The sequence below is a fragment of the Micromys minutus genome, assembly GCF_963924665.1.
Source record: "Micromys minutus genome assembly, chromosome: 1".
In the NCBI taxonomy this organism is placed as follows: Eukaryota; Metazoa; Chordata; class Mammalia; order Rodentia; family Muridae; genus Micromys; species Micromys minutus.
In genome coordinates, this window is record NC_137969.1 from 25120648 (window position 1) to 25148468 (window position 27821).

General features: G+C 51.8%; 1 protein-coding gene across 6 annotated transcripts in view; it reads right to left on the bottom strand.

Moving 5' to 3' along the window:
* Positions 1–27821, bottom strand: part of ABLIM2 (actin binding LIM protein family member 2) — a 123656-nt gene that overhangs the window by 81806 nt on the left and 14029 nt on the right. For 4 of the 6 annotated variants that reach the window (XR_013975277.1, XR_013975278.1, XM_080926457.1 and 1 more), the window contains exons 1-3: positions 14595–14643; positions 10357–10446; positions 2910–3053 (exon numbers count right to left, since the gene is read on the bottom strand). Coding sequence is in view for 4 of the 6 variants with exons in the window: in XM_080926457.1 (XP_080782583.1) it covers positions 2910–3053; positions 10357–10446; positions 14595–14619 (259 nt within the window). In the remaining 2 variants the exon portion in view is untranslated. Of the gene's footprint in view, positions 1–2909; positions 3054–10356; positions 10447–14594; positions 14733–27821 lie in introns of those variants that run through there. The other 2 variants (XM_080926454.1, XM_080926455.1) reach the window with 2 other exon arrangements.

Sequence of the window (27821 nt, forward strand, 5' to 3'; positions counted from 1 at the left end):
GAAGACTTGCAGGCCATGGACTGAAGTATCCCCCCTTGGACTACTGGTTACCAATGGCTGGTGGGTCCCAGTCAACCTCTGAGAACATGGTATGTTCCTTCCTCATACCCTCTAGCACCAGAAGCACATGCGAGCAAGCCATTCAGTATCTCAGATGGAGCAGCCTAGGAGTTCCCACAACAATGCCATTTTCAGAGCCTTGGCTGCTGGTATAAAATAAAAGGGCCCTTCCATGTCATGAGCATGCACTATTACGTCCCGACATCCCACCACCTCAGCCTATAGCTGCGGCCGCCCTCACTTCTACCGAAAGCTAGGTGCCAGCCTGGAGCCATGCTGGATTCCTTCTCCACACCCAGTCTGGGAATGAAACCCAAGGTCTAATCCTGTCCCACCATAGATCAAACCAATATCCCTTCTGCAAGAACAGGCCACGGGGCTGAGAGAGCTACACAGGATTATACTGCAGTGCCTCGGAGACAAGACAGTGTCACAAATATTCAGGGTGCTGACTCTGGGCTGTGTCTGCCTGCCACAGCTGTTACAACACTGGTCATTCCATAAAGGAGAAGTGTGTACAGAGACACAGGGGGTGAGCCACACTGTAGCACAGGGAGAGGGACACAGACAGCTGAGGGACACCACTGGCTCCTGGCCCTGCCGCCTCAGCTTCCTGCTAGTAGTGTCTGTCTGCCTTCAGGATTCCAAGGTCACCCCAAGATGGTGACATGTCAGACCTCTGCTCCTAAAAATAAAAAGCCCCAAGTTCACCAGTAACTCAAGTCCCTCATGGAGACAATGTGCCTCTATCACGTTACAGTTTGAAAGAGATCAAGTTCACAGAGGCCTGGAGGGTTTGGGGAACACAGGGGTTGGCAGCAGTGGGTAAGAAGGAGGGGTCAGGATCCCTTCCTGGAGTTCTTTCTTTCTCCCTGTCTTTTTAAATTTGTATGTGTTCGTGTGTATGGAAGCTGAAGGTGAATACCAGGTCTTCCTCAAGTTGTCCCCCATATTTGTTTTTGAGACAGTGTCCCTCAGATTCAGCTGTGCGGGATGCCCAGTGAGCGGGGGAGATCCTCCCGTCTCTGCCTACCCATCAGCCCTGGGTTACAGGTGCGTGCCCGCATCTAGCTTTTTCTATAGGTGTCGGGTTCTGCGCTCAGGCTGCAGAGGGTGGCTGCTGATCTCTGGAGAAAAGCTTCCCCGGAGCTAATGTGTCCCTTCCTCTGGGGGAGGGGGAATGGTTTGGAGCTGTGTGACATGACAGGCTCTCTGTGGGATGGCTCTCTGACCTCCAACTCATGCCCAGTCTGTGGAGCCAGAGACATGGGTTTTTCTAGCTATCCTAGGGAAGAAGTACCACATCATTTCCTTTCCCTAACAGCCCTAGTCACCATCCTTGGGTCACTACCACAAAGGATTTGGCTGCTTTTGTCATGTGTGGTAGTTGGGGAAAGACTAGAAAGATGATGGGGTATCATTGTCAGAATGCGTCAGAACCAAGATGTCTAAGATGCCTAGACACCCCTCAATCCTTGTGGCTCTTGAGACAAAAATAAAAGCCAACTGCCCATGCCCTAAGGTGAGGACTCTGACGAATAGTGTCTGCTTCAGCTGAGGGCAGATCCCTCGGTGTCCAAGAATAAGGCAAGAATTAGCTCAGGCTAGCTCTGTCACTCCCCCACAGACCATGTTTCCCCAGTGGAAGCTGATCATGCAGAGCTGACAATACCAAGAGTGTTTAGGGGGGGTGTGGCACTCTCTGCAGAAAATTCTCTTTTCAAACACCAGGACTTTATACATTGAAGCTGAGCCAGAGGACCAGAGTGGAGGTAGTGGAGCTCTACAAACAAATGTCCAGGGACTTCTAGAGATAGGTTCCGGGACCATGGGGGACCTGGAATCAAAACCCTAGAAGCTCCTAGCTCCATCTCCCCTCTCTGAAGTCAGTCACCAGTCCTTCCCCACAGCTGACCTGGTAGTGTCCCCTCATACCTAGGGCAGCACTGTTCTTGCCTGGTAAATTTCTATCTCCCAGTCAGAGCCAAATGTATCTCCTCTGTGGGCTCCTTTCTCTAAGCCTCTCCTGTGAGCCTCCATATGCCAAGAATTTGGCTCCTATTCTTCCTATCCAAACAGTACAGTTAATATCCCCTGCCTTCATTGAGGGTCCCTGTGGTGAAAGCAATACCAGTCCCCATTCAGTCCAGGCCACCACTTGGTCACCACTGCCAAGCCAGGGGCCCATGTGCATAAGGCTCCAAAACAAATAACACTGCTGGTTCCCTGAGCCGGGATGCCATGTCATGTGGGTGGGTCCTACCCACTGAACCCTGTAGGTAGTTTTTTTTTCACATTTCCTAGGAGTTGGATGGAGATGCGCTTGGTCCACACAACATGCAGGGAAGAGGGGAGGCCTCCAAAGCCGTCCACACCCACTGGAGAGGCGTGGCTCACAGCTTTAGCTCCTCTTGGCCTCATCTCCTTGATTTAAAATCATCTTATTTTTAGGCTACACTTTAGACGCAAAGAAAGACGAATGGCTTTCACTTAGAAAGTTTTCAGTGCTGCTGCGTGAGAGTTGCAGTATCGAGTGTAGCACGCTCCCCCGAACCCCACCTACTAATGTCACACACAGCAAAGGTCACTGACACGCTGTGTAGTGCCCCAGGGACTCCGGGATTGGAGTCTCTGATTTTGCGCCAGCCTCATGCATCTGTCCCCGCAGACCCAGACTCTCCCTACCCCCTTCCCCCAAGGATTCCTTTGTCCCATGAGATGGCTCAAACTCTACAGGAGCTCAGGTATGTCCAGATTGCTCTCTGGACAGAGAGGGAGTGAGAAGGGTGGCTGGGAAGCCTGGTTTGGGGCACTCTGTGGCCAAGCACAGGGCCAGATACAACACTCACCTTTGCACACGAAGCACCTGATGTGGAAGTATTTGTTCTGCACACGCAGTACCTCTCCCTTGCACACATTCCCACAGGTATTACACAGGATCGCAGTGCTGGCTGGCTTCTCCAGTGGGGCATGAGCAGCCTGGGGCTGTGACACTGTGGGAGAGAAAGGAGCCAGGTTAAAGTGAGGGGCACTCAGCACAGAGAGAGCAAGCAGAAGGCCTTCCAGCATCCCCCCACCCATAGGGATGCTTCCATAGGGCATGAGGTGTGGTCCATCCCTTCCTTCCATCTGGGATCAAGTGACATTGTGGGTTCTCTGATTGCTGTCCAGTGAGCTGTCTTGTCCCTCTCTCTGTACACATATCGATGATGTCCCAACATGTCTCTGTGTACCTCTAGAGTGGCAAGGCCACTCCTGTCCCCACCTGAAGAAGAGCAGCTAACCCATGTTGCATCCACTTGGTACAACTTGGATACCCAGAGTCTCTGAGTGGCATCACTTCCAGAGAACCTAGCAGTCCTTCAGCCTGGGGACCCTTAGCCTCCTCTTCAAAAACAGCTGCAAACCTGGGAACTGGTTTCACATTTCCTTTGGGTTCCAAAACATGGGGGTAAGCATTGCTAGTGTCCCCTGAGAGTCAGCCACAGCTGGGTAGGCTGTTGAAGGAGACATTAAAAACCACGAGTTCAAGAGCCAGGGTTATGTTATGGTCCCAGGACCAAGCATGACCCTCCTACCCCCCACCTCCCCGCTAAAGCATCTGCAAATGTCAGCTCATAGGATGCTGGGTTATGATGTGGAAGCCTTGGGTCTGCTCCTTGATTGCCCTGTGACTGGAAAGTGTCCAGAGACTCTCCTGAAGAAAAAAAAGCAGTTGACTGGAGGAGCCACAAGCCCCAGGTTGCCACACAGGGATTGTGTGGGTCTACAGCCAGAGGGGAGAGGTTATTAGGGCCTTGGCCTAGGTAGGTCACACAACTGGCAATGCACAGACCTCGCTTTCCCACCCAATGTTCCTACATGTTGGTTGGGACATTACAGCTGTGTATGGGACTTGAGGTCTCTGGAGCTTAGACATGGGCTGAGAAAGGAAAGGAAAGGTCCTCAGCTGTTCAGCATGGCTTGATGACATCAAAGGGCATTTCTTGGAGATGTGATTAAGGAACAGGTCCGAGAGGTACAATATAGCTAGTCTTGACAAGGAAGGACCATGAGCCATGAGAACTGGCATCTCCAGAAGCCAGCAAAGGAGAGGTGAGTGTTCCAGCCACAGCTACAGGAAAAAAAAAGTCCACAGCCTCAGCTCTAACCCTGCCCAATCCTCCAGTGATGCTCACCTCCATTACTGCAGCCACGGGACACAGAAAAGGGATGGAGGGGACAGAATGGGGCACACTGGCCATCTGCCCCTCTCCCTTGTAGTAAGCAAGATCCACCACTAGTCACAGCAGCCCACAAAGGTAATGCTTAGCCAACCTCCATCTGAAACATCACCCTGAGAACAAACGTGCAGCCATGTTCAGGGACCACTGATGCAGGCTGGGGACCCACAAACTACAGCCACATGCCAGGGGGCCCAGCTCCATATACCACGAAACCAGGGTTCACCGTGTCACAGACAGCCAAGCAGTTGCTATGCAGTAACAGCCCAGGGGCTAACCTATATGCAGCAGGATCCAACGAGGTTATGGTGTGTCTGTTCACCTACAGCTGCCACCTGGCCTTTGCCTCTGCCTCCTACCTAGGACCAGCCCTAGATGCCAAACTGCCACTAACCTGTGCCTCAGACATCTGCCTTGAGTTGGTGTTTCAGCTTACCCAGGCTGCTCTCCCCCACGGGACCCACTTCATCCTGCCACAGGACTTTTCCCACCCTCTGTGACCTATGTCACTCTGATGACCACAGTGACAGTGATGTCCCCGCAGCGAAAACATGACGCAGTCCACATCCCTTGCTGTCATGTGCATGCACTTCCCCTTCATCCCCACACCCTCTCAGAACCTCTGCCACGATGGGACCTCTATCACACCAACCCACCCTGTCCCTTCCCTACTGAATTGGATCAGAAGCACTAATCCACACTATAGAAATCTGGTGGGAGGCCAGAGAGCCAGGGCTGCTGGCTTAGCTGGATTTTGAAAGGTTCAGTGTGGCCGGGCCTTTAAGCTATAGATTGAAAGCACAGCTGGAGTCACTCACAGCTGTGCAGGGCTGGGTCACTGGGGGTCCTTGTGAGTCACCCTGGTCCCGTGTAGCTCAGAGATGCAGGCTGGGGTGGCTCTCCGGAACTTTTATGTTCATCCAGTTTGGGACACAAAGGACAATGGGCAGCATCTTCTCATGATCAGACAAGGCAGGGATTATAGGACAAGAATGAATCTGGCTCAAGGCCAGGAGGAATAAGAAGTCATTTTCAGATTTGGGGCTCCCATGGGCTGTGGGGTTACGCTAGCCTAGGATACAGTCTCAGCTCTGCCTCTTGTGGGGTTGTGACCTTGAGAGAGTTCCCGTACACACTCCGCCATCCCACCACCCGGGCTTTCCATCTGTCCTTGTGTATCCACCCACCCTCTGCCTTCGATCTGTCCTTCCATCTGTCCTTTCCGTCCGCCCACCCTCTGCTCACATCTCCTGGTCGTGGGGGAAACCTGGGTCAAGGGCAAAGCGATTCACTTAGCAACCAGCCCAGCAAACACTGAAGTGTTCCACAACACTGACCAATTTTTTTTTCAGGAATACGAGTAGGCTGGGTGTAGCTCAGTAACGGGGTGCTCATCTACCATGCAAAGGACCTGAGTTTCATCCTTAGCACCAGTTCCCAAGTTACTGGATATGCATTTGGTTTGAGGGAAGAGCTATATTAAGAATGTGGATTTGCTGGCCAGACCCCACCCTGCTCACTAGAACAGCCTGGAGCTATGGGCATGGTGATGGTGCTGCCCTCTAGTGGTCAGAAGAAGATATGCACCATGAATGGGCCTTCCAAGAAAGGCATGCCAGAAAAGCTCTATTCGCTTCCCTTCAAGCTGGTAGATTCGACACGTGGGCCTTTTGCCCCTAGTGGGATTCACTCCTAGAATCTGGGGCAGATGCTGAATAGCAAGGTCACGTATACCCATGGAGAAGCAACAGCAAGCCCGCTCAGGCTGCTTGTTTCTTTCTGCTGTCAGAGCTGAGAGGGAACCGTGTTTCTCACAGGAGCAGGCAGAGTGATACCATCTTCAGCTACTTGTGGATGACTTGAGAGTCTGAAACAGGACAGTCAGACAGGCAGGAGGGCACTGGGGAAACAGAGACCCCAACTGTTCTACGCTGCATGAGCCATCTAAGGGGGAACAGGGAGCTGAATACAGGCAGAGGGAGGGGAACTCAGGATGCAGGGGTTTGGTGTGGCTCATTCAGTGACCCTGCCTCGCTAAAACCACTCCAAATATAGAAATGCCCAGAGCGACGCTGAACAAGCTGTCCTTGAAGGTCAAAGACACTCTGGCAGCCAGGGGCACACCACTGTTAAGAGAAAACCATCTTTCCAACTAATAAAGTACCCAAACAAAGCCAACAAAGGCCCAGGCGCCTCTGAGGCAGGCGTCTCCTGTCCTCCTTGCTTGGCTGAGCACAGATCCCCCTCCCTGGCTCCAGCTCAGACTCTGTGAAGTCACCAGAGAGCAAAACTGTGTACCCACCTCCTTTTTAACATTCTGCTTAGTTCCAGACCCTCTGGGTGCACAGATATCTGTTCAACCCTCAAACCTCCTCACACACACGCGCGCGCGCGCACACACGCACACACACACACACGTGAAATCAGCATGATGCCTACCTCACAAGAGAGTAAGTAACCTAAGGCCAAGAGCAGCTGAGTGGGCCCAGGCCAGCCATGCCAAGGCTTGGAAGCACCTAGCAGAAGGGAGTGCATGGTACAACTCTGAGGCCTATACCAGGGTCTATGATTCAAAGAACCCAGGATTTTGTTTTTAAATATCTTTGGTGATTCAGAATCATTCCCATGGCTGCTTATCCTGTTCACTTTGGCTGGGAACATGCCAGGAACTCAACTATGGCTGTCCCATCAGAGGGCCACGCTCTGGGTTGCATTTGGGAAAAAAGGTATCACATAGACCTGGAAGCCTACATCCTGCTCCACTAGGGTTTGATTTGAGAGGAAGGAGCTTAACAAGGCTGAAGGCTGCTCCTGGGAGGCTGTTCTAGGGCCTGGGGTCAGCAGGCCCATCGAGTAGGATCCTTAAGCTGCTTGGTCCAAAATGGAGCATCTACTGTGTCTCCAGGAGGGTAACTGTTTGACATCAGCAATTCCCAACATCAGCAACTGTGCTCACTTTTCAGTGCCTATCAATCTCCAGTGCCCCCTACCACCCCCAGCTCTGGTTCACAGGGTCACAGCTAGTGGCTACTTCTGAGCTTTTTTGTCATTCCTGGACATAGGCTCCTTGGGCCTGTGATCTCTCTGTCTCCTCCTTCTCCACTTCCCTGTGCTTCTGTCTCTGGGGAACCCTCCGAGATTTCCTCCAGGCTGGCAAGCCTTCACACCTGGCTGCATGCGGGAGGCACCTGTGTGTGAGGTCTGCATGCTAGAGAGTCACTGCCATCTGTCTGTCAATTGCCCCAGACAAGGAAAGCCTTGGAAGGAATCAAGTGAGAGTCGTCACAGCCTCTGAGGCCCTGGCTCAAACCCTGCCGTGATGGACTGGAGGGATTGAGATGAGGCAGAAGAAGTCTCCTTTGTGCCTCCAGCAGGGGCATGGAGAAGTTCCCAGGCATGGGAGGTGACTTAGCATTAAGCAGAACCAGATGCCGATCCCTGAAGAGCTACCAAGGGACCTTAAACACATGTGCCCAAGAGAAAGCAGCCAACCTGGTCACAGTTGGTGGATAGCTGCCGGGTGAGGTGATATGCACCTTCAGTACAAAAACCTGAGGCCAAGCAGACGGAGCTCTGTGAGTTCAAGGCCAGCCAGGTCTGGATAGTCAGTTTAGGGTTGGGAGAGAGGAATGGACTCAGGGAAATCCTAACAGCACTCTGAGCACACTGGGATAGTGCAAGCATGTCATTGTATCTGTCCATCCCACAGAGCCCAGGTCACCAGTGTGGACCCTGATAGAGCTGTGTTCCTGGAACATATATAATGACATATATTAACAGTGTCCCAGCTGTCCCAGTACACATATTACAGCATTGCAGAATGTGACAAGAGGAGAAAGCCAGGCTGGGAACTCTGCCCTTTCCTGTCAATCAAAAGGAACTGCTCCACCCGAGACCTGAATGTAAGCACGCGGGACTGTTGCTCTATAATTTCTAGATGGGCTCTAATAGGTGGTTATCAACCTCTTACTGTGATAATAACAGAAAGCGCCAACTCAAGTGGCAGGGATCAGTCACACCGGGCTGTGATTACGTAAACTTAAGCCCTGTGGCAATAAAGCCCCAGCACCAGGAAGCCTTGGCAGAATAAAGAAAAACAGGTTGTGGGACCCTTTAACTCCATCTGTGGGGACAGCATCCACAGGGATCCACTGAAATCCATACCTCTTGTCCCTTTGACTGAAGTCTGGCTGGGTACCTGCATGCTGGGGGAGAATTGGCCTTGCTCTCTTCTGTTTGTATACCTGCAAGTTGGGGCTAGTCTGGGGAGTTCTGAAGGGTCCACTGAGGTGGAGGAAGGTCCAGTTCCATCTTTGTCTAGGCAGCAGTGGTCCCTGGACGCCTGAGAGGAACTTGGCAAGAGGTCAGAAGCCCACGTTAGTTACATTTTCTATTTTCCAGAGTAGGAAGAAGGGGAGTGGGTAGGGGAGGCGGGCTCAGCCCAGGCTAGGGTTCTTCCTGACCATCACACTCTAGCCGCCAATGCAGCTGTGGAGAGACTCCCAGCTCATATGTTGAACATATCCCGAACAGCTGGTTTGTGGTTCCTGAGTCTTCTATGTTCTAAAGATACGACGTAAGTGTCTGTGAGCATACCGTGGCTCTGGTTCACCCACAGAGAATACGGTGATGTCTAAGTCTGTCTGTCCCTTTCAGATGACCCTGTGACAGTGACCTTGGAGCAGACACAGCAGCATGGTGAATCTGCAGCAGACAGGAGGGCTAATCAAAGTGACATGAGACGGAAACTCTGGGGATTTGGGCGGTACCTTCTGGGACAGAAGCAAGCACATTTTCCGTGCTGGTCTGTGTCACCACATGGCCCTGTGAATAGCTGTCCTCACTGGCCTGTTTGTGTTCCGTTTCTGCCATTATACCGTGCCCTTCCAGGAGCATATGATATCAGCTAGTGAGTATCCTAGGGTCTCAGGAAGGACACTGAAGGGCTCTGAAGGAGCCCTGGACACAATCAAAGCCATGACAGCTGGCAGAAGACAGCCTACTCTGTGTTACGAGACACGGACAATAGGTTGCCATTGCGCGTGGATGCTCAGGGTTGGAAGAGTGCAGGGTCTCCGGTGATTGCAGCAGATCCTCCAGGGTGCGGGCAGTGGAGGAAGCCCCGAGTGTGTGGAATCATGACTGTGTGCTGTTAACACAGGCATAGCCATGTCAGGTGCCAAACCCTCAGCCCCAGAGGAAAGTGGCAAAAGCCTTCCCTCCAAGTGAAAGAGTTGATAGGGTGGGCAGAAAATGTCCACCGTAGCTGTCTGTCCCCCAGACGCTTACAGCCTGAAGATCGTTGCCCTACATTGACTGTTCCTGTTGACATTTACTAACCCCATCTCCTTGATTCAGCTGTATACCACACACCCTGCCTCCTGTTCATCTGTGTAATAACCCTGCCTCCCTATTTATCTGTGTATAATAACCCTGTCTTCTTGTTTATAACCTTGCCTCCTTGTTCATCTGTATGGAATAACTCTACCTCTCTGTTCAACTCTAAATAGTAAACACAGGGAGCTCCTGGGGTGCTGAGGGTTCTTTATGAGAAAGCCCAGCCCACCCAAACCCAACATTTGTCATTGTATGTGTTTTTCTTCTTTGTTCCTTCGTTGTCCCCAGTCAAGTAAATCACTGGGAACTGTGCATGGATTCTGCACTGGGGGACATGTGTGGCTGAATGTGTCCCTAAGACATGGATGAGCATGCTGCTTCATTGCAAAGGGCTTTTCATTCCCCCAAAGGTTTCAGTTGCTGGAATTCATACCCTTTGGCTTCCTTGGCCCAAAGAAACAATTCAGAGCAATTGGGAGATTTCCAGTTACTGTCTGTCAGCCAAGCACAGCTGAGCTCCATGTCAATGCTCAGAGCCCACACACCGCAACTACAGTCCCCACTCACCGCAACACCATCCACTGTCCACAGCAGCACCCCCCCCCACAGAACCTTTGCATACCATGGGGTCACTCGAAAAATGACTCCAGCTACCCACTGACTCCACCCACTCAGTCCCACCCAGCAACCCCAGCAGCACTTCCCACCTGCCCACACCCGGATCTCAGACACTAACCTCCAGGACTGTGGGGCAGCACACCGATTTTTCCTAAGTCACCCTGTCTACAGCACCTTTCAGCAGCGCCTTGGGAACCTTGCACACCACCTGTGGGACACACAGCGCTGGCAAAGCAGAGCCCAAAGCAACCTCGTGACCCACCCACTGCCACGCATTCTGGGATATCCATATGAAAATGGTGGCTACACAGGGCTGGCCCACAGTGGGGACTGGTGAGGAGGGAACCTGGGGACCGTCTCTTCCAGAGGCAACATCTGAGAAGAAAACAGCTGAGAGCCAGCCCCAGATGCTTCATCTGGTTATGGCTTCCAGTGAACACTGGCTGTGGCCGCCTGAAAGCCCCTGACTCCTGAACCCTTAAGCTGGTCAACACCATCGAGCACCTGTATCTCTACGGAATTTCATTGTCGGAAGACTCAGCTTTTTAGAGCCCAGGGCACCTGCTCTTACAGTAGCATCCAAAGGTCAGGGCTATGTGAGCATCCGCCCCCACCCAGATCATCAGGGTCCGAGCCATGCAGAAGGTCTGTGGTGGCATCTGTCTGGTGTGTGTCCCCATGTCACACCATCTTGTGATTCAGCAGCGGCAGCAACAGATGCCCACAGATACTGCTCAAATCTAATAGGAAACAGGAAGTCCATCTGGGGCAATCAATCATATCCTAACAGCCGGGTCCAATACTGGATCTTCCCACCACAAACTAGGTCAGAGCTGCAGAGGGTGCAGCCAGACATCTGATTAAACCGGTTCTCAGTTTCCCCAAATGCGCTTATCCTAGAGTGGGACCCGCCAACAGACCTCTGTAGAAGGGTGACAAGGAGACAACATCCAGCCTAGGTAGGAGCACTGGACCAGATGTGGGCCTTCATGTAGTCCAAATGGCCCTGAAAGCCTTAGCTTTGAAAACAACACAAAGCAATAGGGTCACGAGGGGTCCAACTCAGGATACATCCAAATCAGTAACACTAGAATCATCAGCTCAGGGCCAGAAAGGAAGCTCAGTTGGTCGAGTGCTTACCTAGTGTGCAGGAAGTCCTGGGTTCAACCACCAGCATTGTATAAACTGGGAGTGGTAGCTGACGCCTGTAATCCTAGCACTCAGGGGGATGGGGAGCTCTAGTCATTTCCGATACCTGGCAAGTTCAAGGCCACCCTGGGCTGCAGGAGAACTAGTGTATAAATGAATACAGTGGTTTGGAGCAAACAGCTCTTTACCAATGCAGACTGTTTTGGGTCATCGGATGACTGACACCAGAGCTCCAAATGTGCCTGCTGGGTATGCACTCAGCTTGGCTTGCCACCAACTAGCATTAAGAGACATTGTTACCTGTCAGCCATCTAAGGGATATAAGGCTCAGAGGAGCTCTGTAGCCTAGCAAGGATATACAGCATAAGACAGGCAGGGCAGGGGGCGGGGCCTTGGTGTCTCCCTGAAGGAGCAGATTCCATCCCTCAGGCTCCCTCCCCTAGACATCTTGTTTCTTCTCTTGTCCTCCTTAGCAGGTCCAAGGAAGACTAGTGTTGGGAAGGTATTTCCTGGTCAACTAATTAAAGCTGAGATTGGAACTGCTGGCTGGGAATCTGGAAAGCTGACCCTTCCCGGGCTGAGGTTCTGACGGGCCATGCAGAACTTCCGGGCAACTAGTTCGTGCCAGCAGGAACCAGTCACAGAGCACAAGGATGATAAAGGTTGGATAGGATGTGCCAATACCCCATTACAGCCTGCCAGCCTGCTGTGACCAGTCCCAGCCAGGCCAGTTTCCGGAGATACAACGATAAAAATACCTTGTAATTACATGAGATGTTCATTATTGTTAGAGACCCAAAGAGCAGCAAGAACTGAAGGACATGACGTCCCCGGTGCCTTAGGCTGTTGGTGGCTATTCTAGTTCTAGGTGCCATAGTGAGGTGGCATACACAGTACGTCCTCAGCCAGTGTAGAGGCCACATATGTCCTGGGAGGGCCTGTCTTCACAGCCAGTGTTCTTCATTCCTGCAGATCTCTGAGGAGGGGCTTTATTTAGCTCTGTTTCAGGACATGGTCTCTTCTCAACTAGGTCCTAAGCTCCACTTTCACCTCCAACCCTGGAGACCCCCAACTCCTATGTTCAGCATCCTAATGGAGATAAGGTGTTTCCTCATCTAGATTGGCCTGTCCCTGACTGGTGATGCTGAATGCGTTTAGATGTCTTCCTTAGAGACTCGGGTTCCTCCGCCTGACTGAGTTGGCTGTCATCTGTGACAGTTTTGGAATGATACCGCAAGTTTCACATCACATCTTACCGGAAGGTCCCGTCACCCTCCCCACTGTACCGTCACCTCCTCACAGGGCTCTTTGCAGCACAAATGGTTTGGGCTCCAAGAAAAACTTGATTTCTCCGGTTTTCTTTCTCTGGGTTTCCTTCCATAGTTTATGTTCTTGGAGACATTTCTAAGAAACTGTTGCCCAATCCAAGGTAATGAATATTTATCCAGTTTTTTTATCTTGGCCTTTTACATTTCAGCACTTTCTATAACTTCCCATAAATAGAACAGCATCTACCCTGCCGCTGTCTGCCTCGGCGGCTCTCCATAGTCTTCTCCTGGCTTCTTCCTCTGGGGAGCAGCGGCGTGGGTTGCAGTTGTGGTACAGCATTCTTGCTATTGCTGTCTGCTCTTTGCCATGGCTGAACTGAATGTATCGGCTCCCACAGAGAAGACAGCCACTTAGGAATGAATGGTCACATGCCCCCTGCCTCAGTTTCCACAGTATCTTTACAATAACAGGAAGTAGGGGCTAAAGACCCATTACAGTCCTGGTGCCTTCACTGAGCCTTCCTTCCTTGGGCCATCTGGTGTGGTAGCCACTGCCCTTCCTTTTGGGCAATATTTTGCAATATTATACTGAATGGTTTTATGTCAACTTGGCACAAGCTAGAGTTATCTAAAAGGAGGGAACCTCAATTGAGAAAATGTCTTCATATTATCTGGCTATAGGGTATCTTCTTAATTAGTGATTGATGGGGGAGAGCCCAGCCCATTGTGGGTGGTGCCATCCTTGGGCAGGGGTCTTGGGTTCTATAAAAAAGAAGGCTAAGCAAGACATAAGGAGCAAGCCAGTAAGCAGCATTCCTCCATGGCCTTTGCACAGTTCCTGCCTCCAGAGCTGTTTGACTTCCTGTCCTGGCTTTCTTCCATATGAAAGCTAAATAAATCCTTTCCTCCCCAAGCTGCTTTTTGGTCATGGTGTTCCACCGCAGCACTAGAAACCCTAACCAAATATCAAGTGTGTGTTGTTTAAACCAACATCCAGGGAGCAAGGATGTGGGCTGTAATCCTTGCTGCTGGAAAGACCCCATGGATCAGACAGGAAAACCAGAGAGAGATGCCCGATTTATAATCCCCAGAGACCTGCCAGACACTGTACCTGGTTCTCATAGGAGGGAGGGGTAATTATGAGTGGAGGCAGGAGCCTGGCCAGAGCTGGCTACCCCGAAGGCTGTACAACCCAGGACATCTCAGTCCTCTATTCTAGGTCCAGATTTTTCCCAGCATCCCCTCTCTCTGAGGCCCCAGACCTGCCTCTCCATGCTTACCCTTCAGGTCCTCCTACCACACAGTCCTCTAGACTTGATATTTGGCATGCCATGCCCCATTCTCCATGCCTATGTCAGAAGAAGGGACATTCCTATTACATTCCTTAGTGGCTCCCTTGATGGAACTGTCTGTGCGCTGGTGCCCTGATCCGTCCTCCCATATACCAAGTTCCCCTTCACCAGCTGTGACCATCACAAATGCTTCCAGACATTGCTCAGCGTCCCCTGGGGAACAGCGGGACCCCTCTGGTAACCACTAACCACCGCTTTAAAGAAATGAAACAATGAGGGAGACAGAAGCGGAGGAAGGAGGGAGCAGGCACAAAGAGCCCTGCAGTCTAGCAGCTTCACCCTGAACATAGGCCAGAGGCACCAGAGTCTTCTCTTGCTGGCCTTCCTTTCTGTGAGCCTCGGTTTCTTCATTTATAATATGGGGTCACCCACCTCACCCCACACACTGTTAGTCCCCCACCCCTGTATATGATAGGCACCTACCTATAGGTGCTGGTTTTTCCCATAATTACAAGGCAGCACCATTTTTACTCAGCCTCCTCCCTCCAAGCTCATCCCTGGGTCTCAAGAGTTTTCCTTCTGGCCAGCAGCTGAGTCCTTCTCCTCCGGCTGAGCTGGTGTGCACACAACGCTATTCTGAGCTTTACCTGTTTCTCCTCCAGGCAGCCCCATGGTGTGGCCTCTTCCTAAAGTGCCAGTAGCTCTCCTTCCAAGGCTGGGCCTAGCACTGTGGCGGCTTCAGGTGGCCACTGGAAAAGTGGAGTCGTGGCCTCTGTGGCTGACACATCTCCCAGGGACAAGCCAGAGGGTCACATGGCAGCTACCACCCCCGAGGCCAACGCAGGGCAGGGCCAAGCCCTTCCTGGAACACCGAAATAGCACCCTGCCACACTGCTGCTCCAGAGATGCACCTGTTTTCCAGTATCCGGAAAGGGAACTCTGACAGGGCAGGGCAGCTGCTAGCCCTCAGGTCTGTGCCAGAGGCAGTGAGCTTATAACCCCTCAGGGTTCTGAATAGTAGTCTGCACCAGTGTTTCCAGCTGCCCTAACAGCACCATCAGGGGGTGTCCATGGATGGTTGGTTATAGCCCTGCTTTCCAGAGCTGTTAGACTGTTGAGAGATGGTGGTGGGGTGCCAAGTGGAAAGACAGATAACGTAGGCACCGTGAGGCTGCCCTGTATGCAGAGAATGCCAAGTGGGAAGAGCAACACTTTGGGCATGGTGAAGCCAGTGGGCAGGTTATCCCTAGGATGCTACAGGGCAGACTGGGCCCACCCATCCTCTGCACATGCTCAGTGCCCACTGAAAGTGGAAGGACTGATGATCATTGCCCCTAGTGTTTACTTTCTATACTCTGTCTGCATCTCCTCCCAGCATACAAATAACCCACCAATGGCTAGCGGACCTCAGGGATAGGAACAGGGGCACAGGGATGGAAGGGAGGCAAAGGTTGCCATAAGTCACCTTCCTATGGAGCCCTGAGGCTCCAATGCTGCCCACACCCTGAGGAGAGACATCACCAGCTTTAGAGCTGAGTCCTGGTTGTGGGTGGAGTTATGTGTCTACACCCTGCCCCATGTACCTTGGAGGGAAATGGGGGCAGGGGAGGCAGTAGGCTAGCATCTCTCTGGAAGATGGATCCCAGCTCTTCCTGAGAGATTCCCTAGCCCCGGCTTTCCAAGCAGGACAGCAGATGGAGTGGTACAGACCCAAGAGTGTCTTTAAGCCACTTGTGTGCTGAAGCACTTTGTCCCCATCAGGTTTTCTGCTCACCAGTGGAGTGATGGGGCCCCAGGAGTTGACAGCAACTGCCTCCTTGGCTCTCCCTATCAGCTGTATGTTACAGTCTACCTGTCCACTCTCAGTTATGTGACTGGGTAAGAGAAGCCCCACCTCCAGGCTTATGACCTAACTGGCTTAAGTTAATGTGCAATCTGCATATACCTTCCCAAAAGATGTTTGGCTGCGGGATAAGGGACCTTGGCCTAGGCTCGGGGGACGAGTACTCCCCCCATTCCAGATCTTCCAGGAGGTGCTCCATTTTCTTCCTGAGGATTTGGGATAAGAATATGAGGGGAAGTGCTGAGACACTATTCCTACTCAAGCTGCCTCCAAGCTGCTCACAAACAGCACCCCCGACACATGGCTGTACTGACCTGTAGTGTGTAATGTCTTAGTTAGGGTTTTATTGCTGTGAGCAGACACCATGACCATAGCAACTCTTATAAAGGACAACACTTAATTGGGGCTGGCTTACAGGTTTAGAGGTTTGGTCCATTATCACCAAGGTGGGAAGCATGGTGGCATCCAGGCAGACATGGTGCTGGAGAAAGAGCTGAGAGTTCTATATCTTGATCTGAAGGCAGCAGAGGGAGACTGTGTACCATACCGAGTGTAGGTTGAGCATATGAGACTTCAAAGCCCATCCGCACAGTGACACACTTCCTCTGGCAAGGCCACACCCACTCCAACAAAGCCACACCTCCTAATTGTGCCACTCCCTGGTGGGCCAAGCATTCAAACACATGAGTCAATGAGGGCCATTTTTATTCAGACCACCATAGGTAGAGTTCACCCCTCTAGAACTCACCATCTTCTCACCATCAGGAATGCTTTCCTGTCCCATGACTCAGTGCAGGTGAGTTCACGTGGTTGACTTGAACCAATGGCTGCTCATGGGCAGAAGAGACCATGTAACCCATGCCTATTCCAAACCTGAGCAAGCAGTCCTAGATACCTCTGCTCCCTTTATGCTTCTGCTAGTGTGGCAAGACATGTGTGGTAGGCTGTGGGCCTAGGAGAGAGGAGAGAAAAGGAACAGAGGCCCCACCACACCCAGCAAGGACAGCTCATCTCCAGCCCACTGCAGACCTTCACTAAGTGATAGGAATTCATTGTTGGGCTAGAGAAATGGCCCCATTGGTTTAGAGCCCTGGCCGTTCTTACAGTTTACCTGGGTTGGGTTCTCAGACTCTACCTGGTAGCTCAAAACCATCTGTAACTCTAGTTTCAGGGGACCCAGCACCCTCTTATGCCCTCTGAGGACACCAAGCATATATATAGTGTATACACATATATGCACACAAACACTCATACACATAAAGTAAATACATAATGCTTTCTAAAACAGAATTTGTTGTTGGTGAATTTCTGTGACCTTGGGCTTGCCCTGGATCACTGGGGACAAATCGTTGTAGACTGGGTACTTACAGACTAGGTAGATTGGAACAACAATCTCAGGGTCCAGAGTTCAAATGAGGGGGTCACTAGGAAGTTCAGGCATGGGCAGGGCTAGACTTCTCTGGAGACTAAGGAGAGATTTCTATCCTTGCTTCTGCTGCTGTGACTGAGACTCCCGCCTCTGCCCCTGGGATGCATCCCAGCACTGTGGGGCTGTCTGCACTCTCCCTCAGCACTTTCCCCTTTCCGGTAAAAAGGTCCATGACAGCACGGGAATGGGGGTGGGGTGGGGTGGCCTCAATTTCATGATCCTGGGTAGTCTCCTGTCTCAGGATTCTTAACATAATCCCACCTGCAATACTCCTGATTTCCAACTAAGGTAACAGTCAAGTGGAAGGGCTGGGTTTGGTTTGTTTTCCTTTGTTTTATTGTTGTTTCTGTTTTGTTTTCCTTTGTCTTGTTTTGTTGTTCTCTCAGCCTCCCATACTTAGGGATGATTTGGCTAATGTGACTTTAAGTATGTGCCAGGCTTCTGCAGAGCGGCTCTTGCCCCCTGTCCTCACCATAAGGGATGCTCTATGCCTCTCCCTATTCAGTTCAACTTCTTATGTAAAGCACGCTGCTGTGACCCACTAAACTGATTTCACACCAGAGACCGGGTCGCCTCCTGCAGTGCGGAACATCCGATCCCAGCCCCCATGGCTGTCCTGGCAGGGAGGGGGGACAGGCTAAAAAAGCAAGATTGAAAGGGAAGAGGTGAGTTGTTTACACACGCCCAAGATAGAACCCTCCACCCCACCCAGACACTTCACCTGCTCTATTCTCTCCCTCACACCAGCTCCCGAGGCTGCCACACATAGGTAGGTACCAGTGCAGACCCACGGGAGAGAGGCATTTGCTGGAGGAAGCAAAGGTTTGTGTGCCATGGTGCAGTTCACCAAACACCTCTTTCTTGAGCTCTACAGATGGTTTGGGAAGTGCCCCACCCTGGGAGCCCTTTTTCTCACCTTCACGCTGTCCCCTGCAACCTGACACCCCAGGGTACCGATTCCCACTGATGGCAGTAACAGCAGTGGTTGAGATTACAGAGGAGCATCCACGATCCAAGACGCCCAAGACCACAAATGTTTCAGGTTTCTAACTTCCGAAAGTACTCAGACTGTGTATGTCTGAGCTCAGGATGTTTGTATATGCGTAATGGGAACTCAGGATATTTGCATATGCGTAATGGGGTTGCAGGGACCCTGGCCTACAGCTCCGATTCATTAACCTCAGGTCTTCCTTCTGTAGTCAGAAAGTAACCGTGACATCCTATTTTAAATAATTCTGCGCGTGAAAAATGAAGATTCATGCTATGGAATTTTCCATTTGTGACGCGGTGCCGGAGCACCAAAAGTTCGGGGTTCAGAGCATTTTGAATTTTATATTTTTAGTGGAAGGATTCTTTAACTAGACTAACATCTTCACTTTTGAACAGGTGAACGCGGGTGTCAGAAACAGGGATGGCACACCAGAGATTCAGTGTGACTTTAAAGTAAATAAGACATCCATGCCTCTTCAAGGACGTGCAAACTCGGGGTTGGAGGAGCAGGAGCCAGAGACCTTGCCTAGCTGCTAGTAAAGAATGACAGCCCTAAGTACTGCCCCTCCCCCCTGCTCAGCTGCATGCTGGATGCCTCCCTGGGAGACCCACACACTCTAGCACAGCCAGGGAATAGCTCACTGCTATCCTCTCAGTCACCACAGTGAACTTTGTCCTCAACCAGATGCCTTAGTTCTCTTATCTAGCACCCTGTGACCCCAGCCCAGAGACCTTTCCTTGGGGCCCGTCTGGCCCATCTAGGCTGCAGGAGGCTGAGGAGAAGAGCAGTGCTGGGACAGGACTGGCCCTCGGGACAAGCTTCCCTGCCAGTTCCTGACAATATCCAGGCCAGCTGGCACAAAATCCCACGAGTAAGAGCCATTGATTCTCCCACAGCTACAGAGAGCAGAGGCCCCAGGTCAATAAACACCAGGACCACATTTCCCCTGGGGAGGACCCCACCTCCTTCCTGCCTTGTTGGTCGCAGGCCATCAGGCCGTCGTCATCGGTCTGTGGCTGCACCACCCCCATAGCCATCCCGTGGCCTCCTGGCTCTGTCTACCATCTGTCCTCCCTCTTCTAAGGACAACAATCAGACCAGACAGGGCCACCCTATTCCAGTCCTGCATCACGAACTCATATTGACTAGGCGTCTGCAGCAGGCTAAGGCTGGAAATTGGAGGTGTCTCTGCAGCACACGTCCCTCCTCTTTAACACCCTTCTTCCCACTTTCATCAAAAGGATGGTCAGGGTTGGATCAACCAGAGCCAGACATCGGTATCCACATTACTCTCTCCCCACACCTTGCAGGGCATCCCATTCTCTCTTCTACCACTGACCTGCCCTCCTGGCCTGGGACTCACTGTACAAATGGCCATCTTGTGTGTGTGTGTGTGTGTGTGTGTGTGCGCGCGCGCAGGGGAGTGGGTTCATGAGCTCTGCAGTTTGAAACAGCTCAGCATAAACTATAAGCCTTCAGTTCCATCCCCCTGCCTGTCCTCATGTTCCTTTGTTGGGTCCTGGAAGCCAGCCTACCTGTGCTCACTTACACATCAACCTATGTAACAGGGCACCACACAACTCCAGGAGAGAGTAATGCCCAGAGCCCCTAAGGCACCAATAGCTCTTGGCCTCAGTGGTAAACCCTGACGCTGGACCTCAGAGCTCCTTGGGCAGATATTCTGCTTATGAAGAACACACATTATAGTTCTCAGCACCTTGGGGGTGGGGTAGGGGGTGGGAGATGGGGTGGGGGGAGGGGTGGGGTAGGGTGGGGGATAGGGGGTGGAGCTAGGCATAGTGCCACAGGCAAGGTAGGCAACATCTCATCCCATACGTCCCTCACAGGCTAGCAACCTGCCAGGCTGACTCTGGTCAGTATAGTATGGAGGGGGTAGGAGGTGAGGGCCCAGCTGCTTTCGGGCACAGAGTACAGGGGCAGAAGATCTCTCTAGGGGATGAAGACAGTCACACTAACCTTCAAATGATAACAAGAAGGTGAAGAAGGCAAGAGCTGGTCCCTATAGAAGGGATGGAAGGACCCTGAGGCCAGGAGACACAGAGGCAGGAGGAGCCAGGGCAAACCTTGGATACAGGATAGAGGGGTCTCAGGTCCATCAGTGGTCACGTGACCAAATGAACAACAGATCTAAAAGTCTAGAGTCTTCACTCCCCCCTTCAGAGGCCCTCTCCCTACCACACCCTGCCTGAGTCCAACAACAGCTCGCTTCAGGCAGGAAGCCACCACCCTGCTGCCCCTCAGCACACACCCTTCCCAGCTCCATGTGCTAGACCAAAACCGGAAGTGACTCCTCTCCCTGTGTGACAAGATGCAGTCCACTCGGCAGCTGCCATGACAACGCAGTCCACACTCCAGCTAGCTCCTGAATCAACAAGGAAATGGCAAGCAATTGGATGGAAGACAAACAAGAAGTGGATAGGAATCCAAAGGCGCAGCAGGTAAGGCGCACTCAGGAGCCCACGGCTAGGACAATGACATGCCCGACTCCCATCAGACTCCCTGGTGTCCCGTCTGGTTAGAGCATGGATAAAGTCCAAAGGCTGCTATGCATGAAATATAATTAGGCAAGCTACAAATGGGATCAGGTACCACCAGGGCCCTGGCAGAGGTCAGTGCCCAAGAAGCCACTCCTGACCCTTCCTTGGGTGTGGAAAAAAGACCCTCGTGCCCTTTTCTGTGTGGGTATATACTGGACTACTTTAGGGGAGGGTTGTTTGGCAGAGGCATTCTTATATGGCCATCCCACCTACAGGAAGGTCCTTCTTCTATCTCCAGGTGCATGCCGAGACATTGGTAGCGGGGTGCACACAGTGTGTTTAGCTGAGGCCTGTGATGCTCAGCCAGGGAAAGCCTGCAGACTCAGCCCAGCCAGTGCAGGACATGAGAAGCAAGCAGGTCTGGACGCTTCAAGCACATCAGTGACATGAGTCAAAAGCAGAAAGACAGAAGGTGGAGAAGGTTCTAGAATAAAGGACAGAAGAAGGAAAAATTTGCCAGCCAGCTACGGTGTGAGCCTAGGCAGGATCTCCAGGGGAACGAGGAAAACAGACCTAAGGACACCCATGAATGCCCTGCCTGTGATGGAAGCTCGATCCCCAGTTAATAGTGATTTAACTGGAAGATTCATGAGGTGGGGCCCACGGGAAATGAGTGGGTCACAGGGACATCACCCTGGAAAGGATTGATGCATGCCTCATAGGATGAGACTTGCCACCTTCCCACCCCCCACCATTGCAGGTTGCTATGACCCCAGGCCATCCCGTGTAGCCAGATACTAATGCATTTGACCAGCTTTAAGCTTCCTTTCTGCTTTACCACCATGATGGGGAACCATGAGCCAGGTAAGTTGCCTTTCTGTTCAGAACAAGGAAGAGCAAACTGTAACAATTCATCAGCAGCCAGTGTGTCCAAGGAGACGGGTCACAGGGCATTTGCCATAATTTATTTTTACAATTTCTCTGCCTGCTTAAAATCTTTTTCCAAAAATACGTATTTTGTCAAAGCTAGCAGAAAGTCAATGGAGCAGAAGCTAGTTCCGCTAACAATAAGATGGAGCCCGACTAGCTTGCTTGCCCTTCAAAGACCTTTCCAGAATTACACTTGGCACTGGAGCTCAGAACTAGCTGTAGAAACCCACTGCTTGCCTCAGTTTCCCCTTCTGTCATAGACTTGGAAAATATGCTTTGAAGTCTGACTTCTTTATTTGTCCTACAACCTCTAGTACCCTTGGCAAATGCAACCACCCACCCTCAACACATAGAAAGAGACAGATAGACAGGCACACATGTGTACACATACACACACCACACATATACACGTACTCACACACAGACACAAAAACACAGAGATTTACTAACACACAAGGACATACAGGCACAGACAGACAGGCAGACACACATACAGAGACACACACATACACAAAGACACACAGGCTTACTGACACACAAGGACAGACAGACACAGACAGGCACACAAACATTCACAGACACACACAGACAGGCAGACACACACACACACACACACACACACACACACACACACACGTCAGTGTTGGAGGTGGGACTGAATGGTCCGGGTCACTGGCTCAGGGTGGAGAGCAGAACCAGGCAGTGCTGGGTGCACTAGCGTGTGGTCAGAGTATAACTGAAGCACATCACTGACTGCTGCTGGACAGGAAATGCAACAAGGGCGAGGCCGGCTCCATCCATAAGGAAGCAGGTATGCCCAGAGCCCCAGCACCCACCCCAGAGGCTGGGGCCCCCTCACCTGGCTTCAGATTTATCAACTGGACACTGGGACCCACAGGCTGATGTGGGAAAGGCAGGCATACTTCATCCTCAATGGATCAGCATCCTGAGGACATTAGGCTAAGTCACCAAAGGACACAGATGGTGTGGTTCCACTCCTGAGGGACCCAGTGGAAAGAACTCATGCTGAGAGAAAGAGGAAAGAGTGGGCTAGTCCCAAGAGGACCACTTGCAGTTGGTTTTTACCTGAGGTCTCACTGTGTGCCCCTGTTACTAACTATGTAGACTCAAGTAGCCTGTAACTCACAGAGATCCCCCTGCGTGCTGGGATTAAAGGCATGCACCGCCATGCACCACGGCCTTCCATTGTATAGGATGGGGGGATCTGGAGGTGGAACATAATTTATGCTTATATTGACAGTGCACTCAGTGCCCTGAGCCGCGCTCCTAAAATGTTTCAGTGGTTGACACTGTGTTTATCTATAATTCCATGATTAAAACACAGACAAGCATAAAACTCCCTGCCGCCACTCTCTGTACCTGGGGTGGTGAAGCACGTATGCAGTGCATGGGGCACTACAGGGATAGTGAGAAGGATCATGCTACCCTGAGGCAGGTTTGTGGGCGAGCAACCCATCATTCCCCAGAGTCCCTGGGCTTCCAGACAATATGGCGGCCATGGATGCTGACAACAATGTCCACTATCCAAGACAGGAAGGTGCCAGGGACAAGACATGCAGGATATGGCACAAGGCACTTGATCCCAAACCACTGAGCCACACCACATGGCACCAAGCAGCATGGCCATGAGCCCAACTTGACTCTCAAGAGCCAGCAGCTGGTTTTCTAGCTCAGGCCTCAGTTTCTCAAGCTGCAGAGTACTCATATGTCTCCAGGAGTCTGCCATGCTGAAACTATCACAGGCTTTGAATGGTGAGAGGTAGGAATGCCCTTATGAAAGGCACCTAGAGAGCTTGGCAAGAGGGAAGAAACCAGGAACCCAGCACAGGCTCTTACCAGACAGAGTGCCTTGGCCTTGGAGCTCTAGCCTCTGGGTGGAAAAAAAAAAATCTATGTTGAGTCTCCAGGCCCTCCTGCAGCCTGGTACTACCATCCCCGGATGTCTGCACACTTGACCCAGTACCATGCAACCAGGAAGTTTCCACAAGGTACTGGAGCCCCACCATCCCTCAGAAGCTGAAAGATCAGGGCATCCACAGCTGGCGGAGACATCCCCTTTCCATGCCTAATTAACTGAATAGACAGAGAGGACTTCAGACTCTGGACAGACAGACAGAATTGTGTCAGCTGAGACAGAAGAGCACCCTCCCAGAAGAGCACAGCAGGGAGCCACCAGATGGGGAATCATGAGGGGGTGGGTGACAGGGACAAGGAGGGAAAGCTACCCAAGACAGGGAACAGCCTGTGCAAAGGCGTGGCTGTGAGAGCTAAGAGAGGCCTGAGTGGAAATTTCCAAAACTCAGCATGGTGGGGCCCAGGAATGTGAGAAGGTTGCAGAAAAGGTCAGGGAGGGGCAGCTGGAAAGCAGTGCTCAGCTAAGCTACTGTGAAGCTGCCATCCCCAGAAAAATCCCATCAAGGGCCTGACAGTGCGGGGACTGCAGAAAACAATATGGCAGTCCCCCAAATACCTAAGCATCACAAGATAACAGCAATTCTACTTCTGAGATATTCACAAAACCAGGGACATCTAATAGGCACCCCATACCGGGTCCACTGTAATGCACGGGTCACATTCAGCAGTAGCTGCCCTACATCCATCATTGTGAACAAACACGGTATTTGTCCAAACCATGAACTCAGACTTCAAAGGGAAAGTCAGCCAGGTGTGATGGCACACTCCTGTAATCTCAGCACTTGGAGGACTGAGGCAGGAGGATTACAACTTGGAGACCAGTTTGGGCTCTATAGCAAGGCTTGGTCTCAGGAAAAAGGGATGGCCTTTTTCTATCTACTACAACATGGATGGAGCTTGAGGACATTGTTTTAGCGAGTAAAGAAAGCTACTTTCTGAGAGACAAACAAAGGGGAAATCCATTCACACGAGATATTAAAGGCACACGCTAAATACAAGCAGACAGGAGGCAGGGAGATGGGCTGGGGTCAGCGAAGACACAGTTTGGATGAAGGAGTTCTGGAAATGGATGACTTATGAATGTCACTCAACTGGGTACTTAAATGTGATTTAAATAGTAAATTTTATGTTGTACATATTTTACAATTAAAAAGAAAAAAGAAAAACCTAACACACCAGAACAAAGGCTGCTCCCACCTGGATGGAGACAGAAGAGAATTATCGCTGAGCCACAGAAAGACACAGGCAGTGGAGTAGCACTGAGCAGGCACAGACCTGTTGTGGAAGGAGGTTTGATGCTGGTGAGGGTCAGGCAATGGAGCTGTGAGGAGAGCAAGCCAGGGGAGGTTCCAGGACCACAGAGAAAGGCTGGAGGAGGCAGACTGTAGTCCTCCTCGGGTGACGAGGACCCACGTGCTCTTTCCAAAACAAACCTACCTTTTGAGTGCCTTGTCCACCTTCCTGGCCCTATGCTGGTGGTAAAGTCTGGGGTGGGGTAATCTTGTAAATACAGGAATAAGGGCACAGCCACAGCAGAGGTCAGCTTCCTCGGTGACATCCCTCGAACCAACAGAGGAGACACCAGGTTCCCTGCCCTCCGGGGTCAAGGTCATGGCAGCCGAGAGAGTAGCTTTGGGCCCAGAGGAGTCCCAGGCAGCTGGACAACACCTTTAGAAATTCAGTGAACAGCAGAGCCAGCAGCCCTGAGCTCACTCAGCATGAGCCCAGGCTCAGACAATGTCACCTCCCCTTAGCCTCCTTCTGCCATGGCCTTGTCCTGTACACACAAGTCACTCAAGTCCTAAGAGTCCAGATGTCACAGAATATCAGAAAGTGGTGGTAATGGCCGGGGACTTGGGCCTCTGATCCCAGCTTGGCCTCTTTGTAGCCATGTGCCCTTGGCTCTCTCTTCCCTCAGTCCCCAAGGCCCTTCGTGTTCCTGAGCATATTCAACAAAGTCTAATGGAACTCCAGTCTCTGAGTGTTCTGAGTCCTGCGCAGCCAGCCCCGTGCAAACGGAAGCTGTAATCATGGATCATAAACCCACAGGCCCAGGCCCCAGACTCAACCTTCTCTAATTGCTGGCTTCTTCCTGCCCTGCAAACCACAGCCTCCCTGCAGAGTTCAGAGCTCGCTGCTGCAATTCATTTCTGCCCACCAGAGTTCATAGGCACCTGGGGAAATGGCTCTTGCCAGACACACACACAAGTGAGTTGATGTGGGTCAGGTGCTTGATTTCTGAACGATCCAGTCTCCCCTAAGTGGAAGAAGGAGGCCTGTTCAGTGCCAGGCCCTGGCTCTTGGCCTGCAAAATGGAGAAGCAGAGGTGACTGACTCCTTCCCTCAGCCTTGAACTGCTGCAGCCCCTGGGACAAAATAGCCCCTCAGGATACAGGCTCTGTCCCTCCCTAACCCCCTTTTATGTAACTGAAAGCAAGGGCTGTCGGTCAGTCTCAGACAGTTTAGGCTCCTTCCTACATCTCTGGCTCTCATGCTCTATGTCCCTAGCCAGGAGCTCCCCCAGGGTGAAGACTCTGCATTGTATCACTATTGCCATATACCCTAGCTGGGGACAACACAGAAGCCCCACCCCCAAACTCCCCATGCTCAGGAAGAACATAGTTTATAGTGACTTTGCACTTAAAGGTATGGAGGCCATGTGTCCCCGGCCCCATCAGTCCTGAGCCTGAAGGAATGAATGTTGAGGCCATGGCTTCTACCTAAGCCTCGGCAGCTTGGCACAGTTCCCAGACTGCTTGCAGAGGCTGCACTGCCTGTGACTGGCTGCTGGCTCTTGGCAACCCCAGAGGTGTGGCTGTGGTCAGGACATGGGCAGTGAAGGGACCAAGGATTTCCAACAAGAAGCCTTGCCCATGACAAGTCATGTAGCATTGGGTTCATGATCCCTTGCCCCAGCATGTCCCTCGACTGGCACAATCCCTTGCTGGAGCTATGTGGAGCCCCTTGTCTACATCAGAGAGTCAGCCTGAATGGGCCCCAATAAGACCTGATGTGGGGTGGGGAGAGGAGGCTGGGAGAAGACATAGGATTTGGCCTTGGCCCCTGTCCCCTTCCATGTGTAACGACAAATGCCCAGGTCCTCCCTTAGTCACACCAGCTCCTCGTACTGTCCTCTCCTCTCTCTGAGGCAGGACATCTTAAACAGGATGTCGTCATGTTAGTCCTTATGGCCAGATAAGCAGAATCCTATGCCAAGGGGGTGGGGCTTGTGGAAAATGCAGGTCCTGGACTGACCAGCTGTATCAGCACAGCCTGGGGACCCAGGAATCTGCATTTCTGGTGCTCAGAGTGTTTGGCTTCTCCCCGTCTTCCTCACCTTCTGCCCCTGCTGTGAAGTTGGATTCACCCTGAACACAGCCTCACAGGATCCCCAGGACTGAGAGGTCTCATGGTGCCATATACAAGTTGGTACCCACAAACACAAAGAACAGGGAGTACAAGAGGCAGTTGGAAAAATAAAGCTACTCCAGGACATCCTCCTGCAAGGGACCCTTCTCTCACTCCATCATCAAGTTCTTATTTGGTGGTATACCACCTTCTCCAGGCAACATGCCAGGATTTCACTGAGGTCAGGATCTACCCACTGCCCCCTTGAGTTCTTTCTCACCATGTGTAGTCAACAGCTTGTCTGTCTTCCTCAATGGAGGGAGACTTCTGAAGGAGGAATGGCATCCTGGCCAGGGTTTGACACAGATGTGTCTCTGCCAGCATGTCTCAAGCCACTGTATTGACTGCGTTAGGGGCCAGATGTTTTAAGGATGCTGGGGCAGGGTGGGGGCTGTGGTTGAAGGAGTCTGAGGTCTGGAAGCCATGTCTCTTGGTCTCTGTCACATCAGCAAATGTGATGTCGTGCCCACATTAAACAAGTGCCCTGCTACTTTGAGCGGTTCCTGGCCCCAGATCTGAGCAGACCCTGCAGAGTCCCACTGAGCCTGAGAGTCAGGGGGCTCGGAGTCAGAAAGAGGAGATGCCCTAGCTTACAACAGACCACCAGAAGGAAAGAAGCCCCAGAGCCCATGGGATGGGACAAAAATAACCCCAAAATTCCAACTTACATTCAGATGCACTTTCAAAGGTGTCAGCCATAGAGCCATGGGTCCCATTTCGGGTATAAAGGAGGACTCACCTTTCCACGTGTATAACAGATACCTTTCAGTGTATAATAGTACCATAATGTCCCTGTCTCACAGTGGCTGAAGAACAGGATCCCCTACCCCTGAGTGCTGC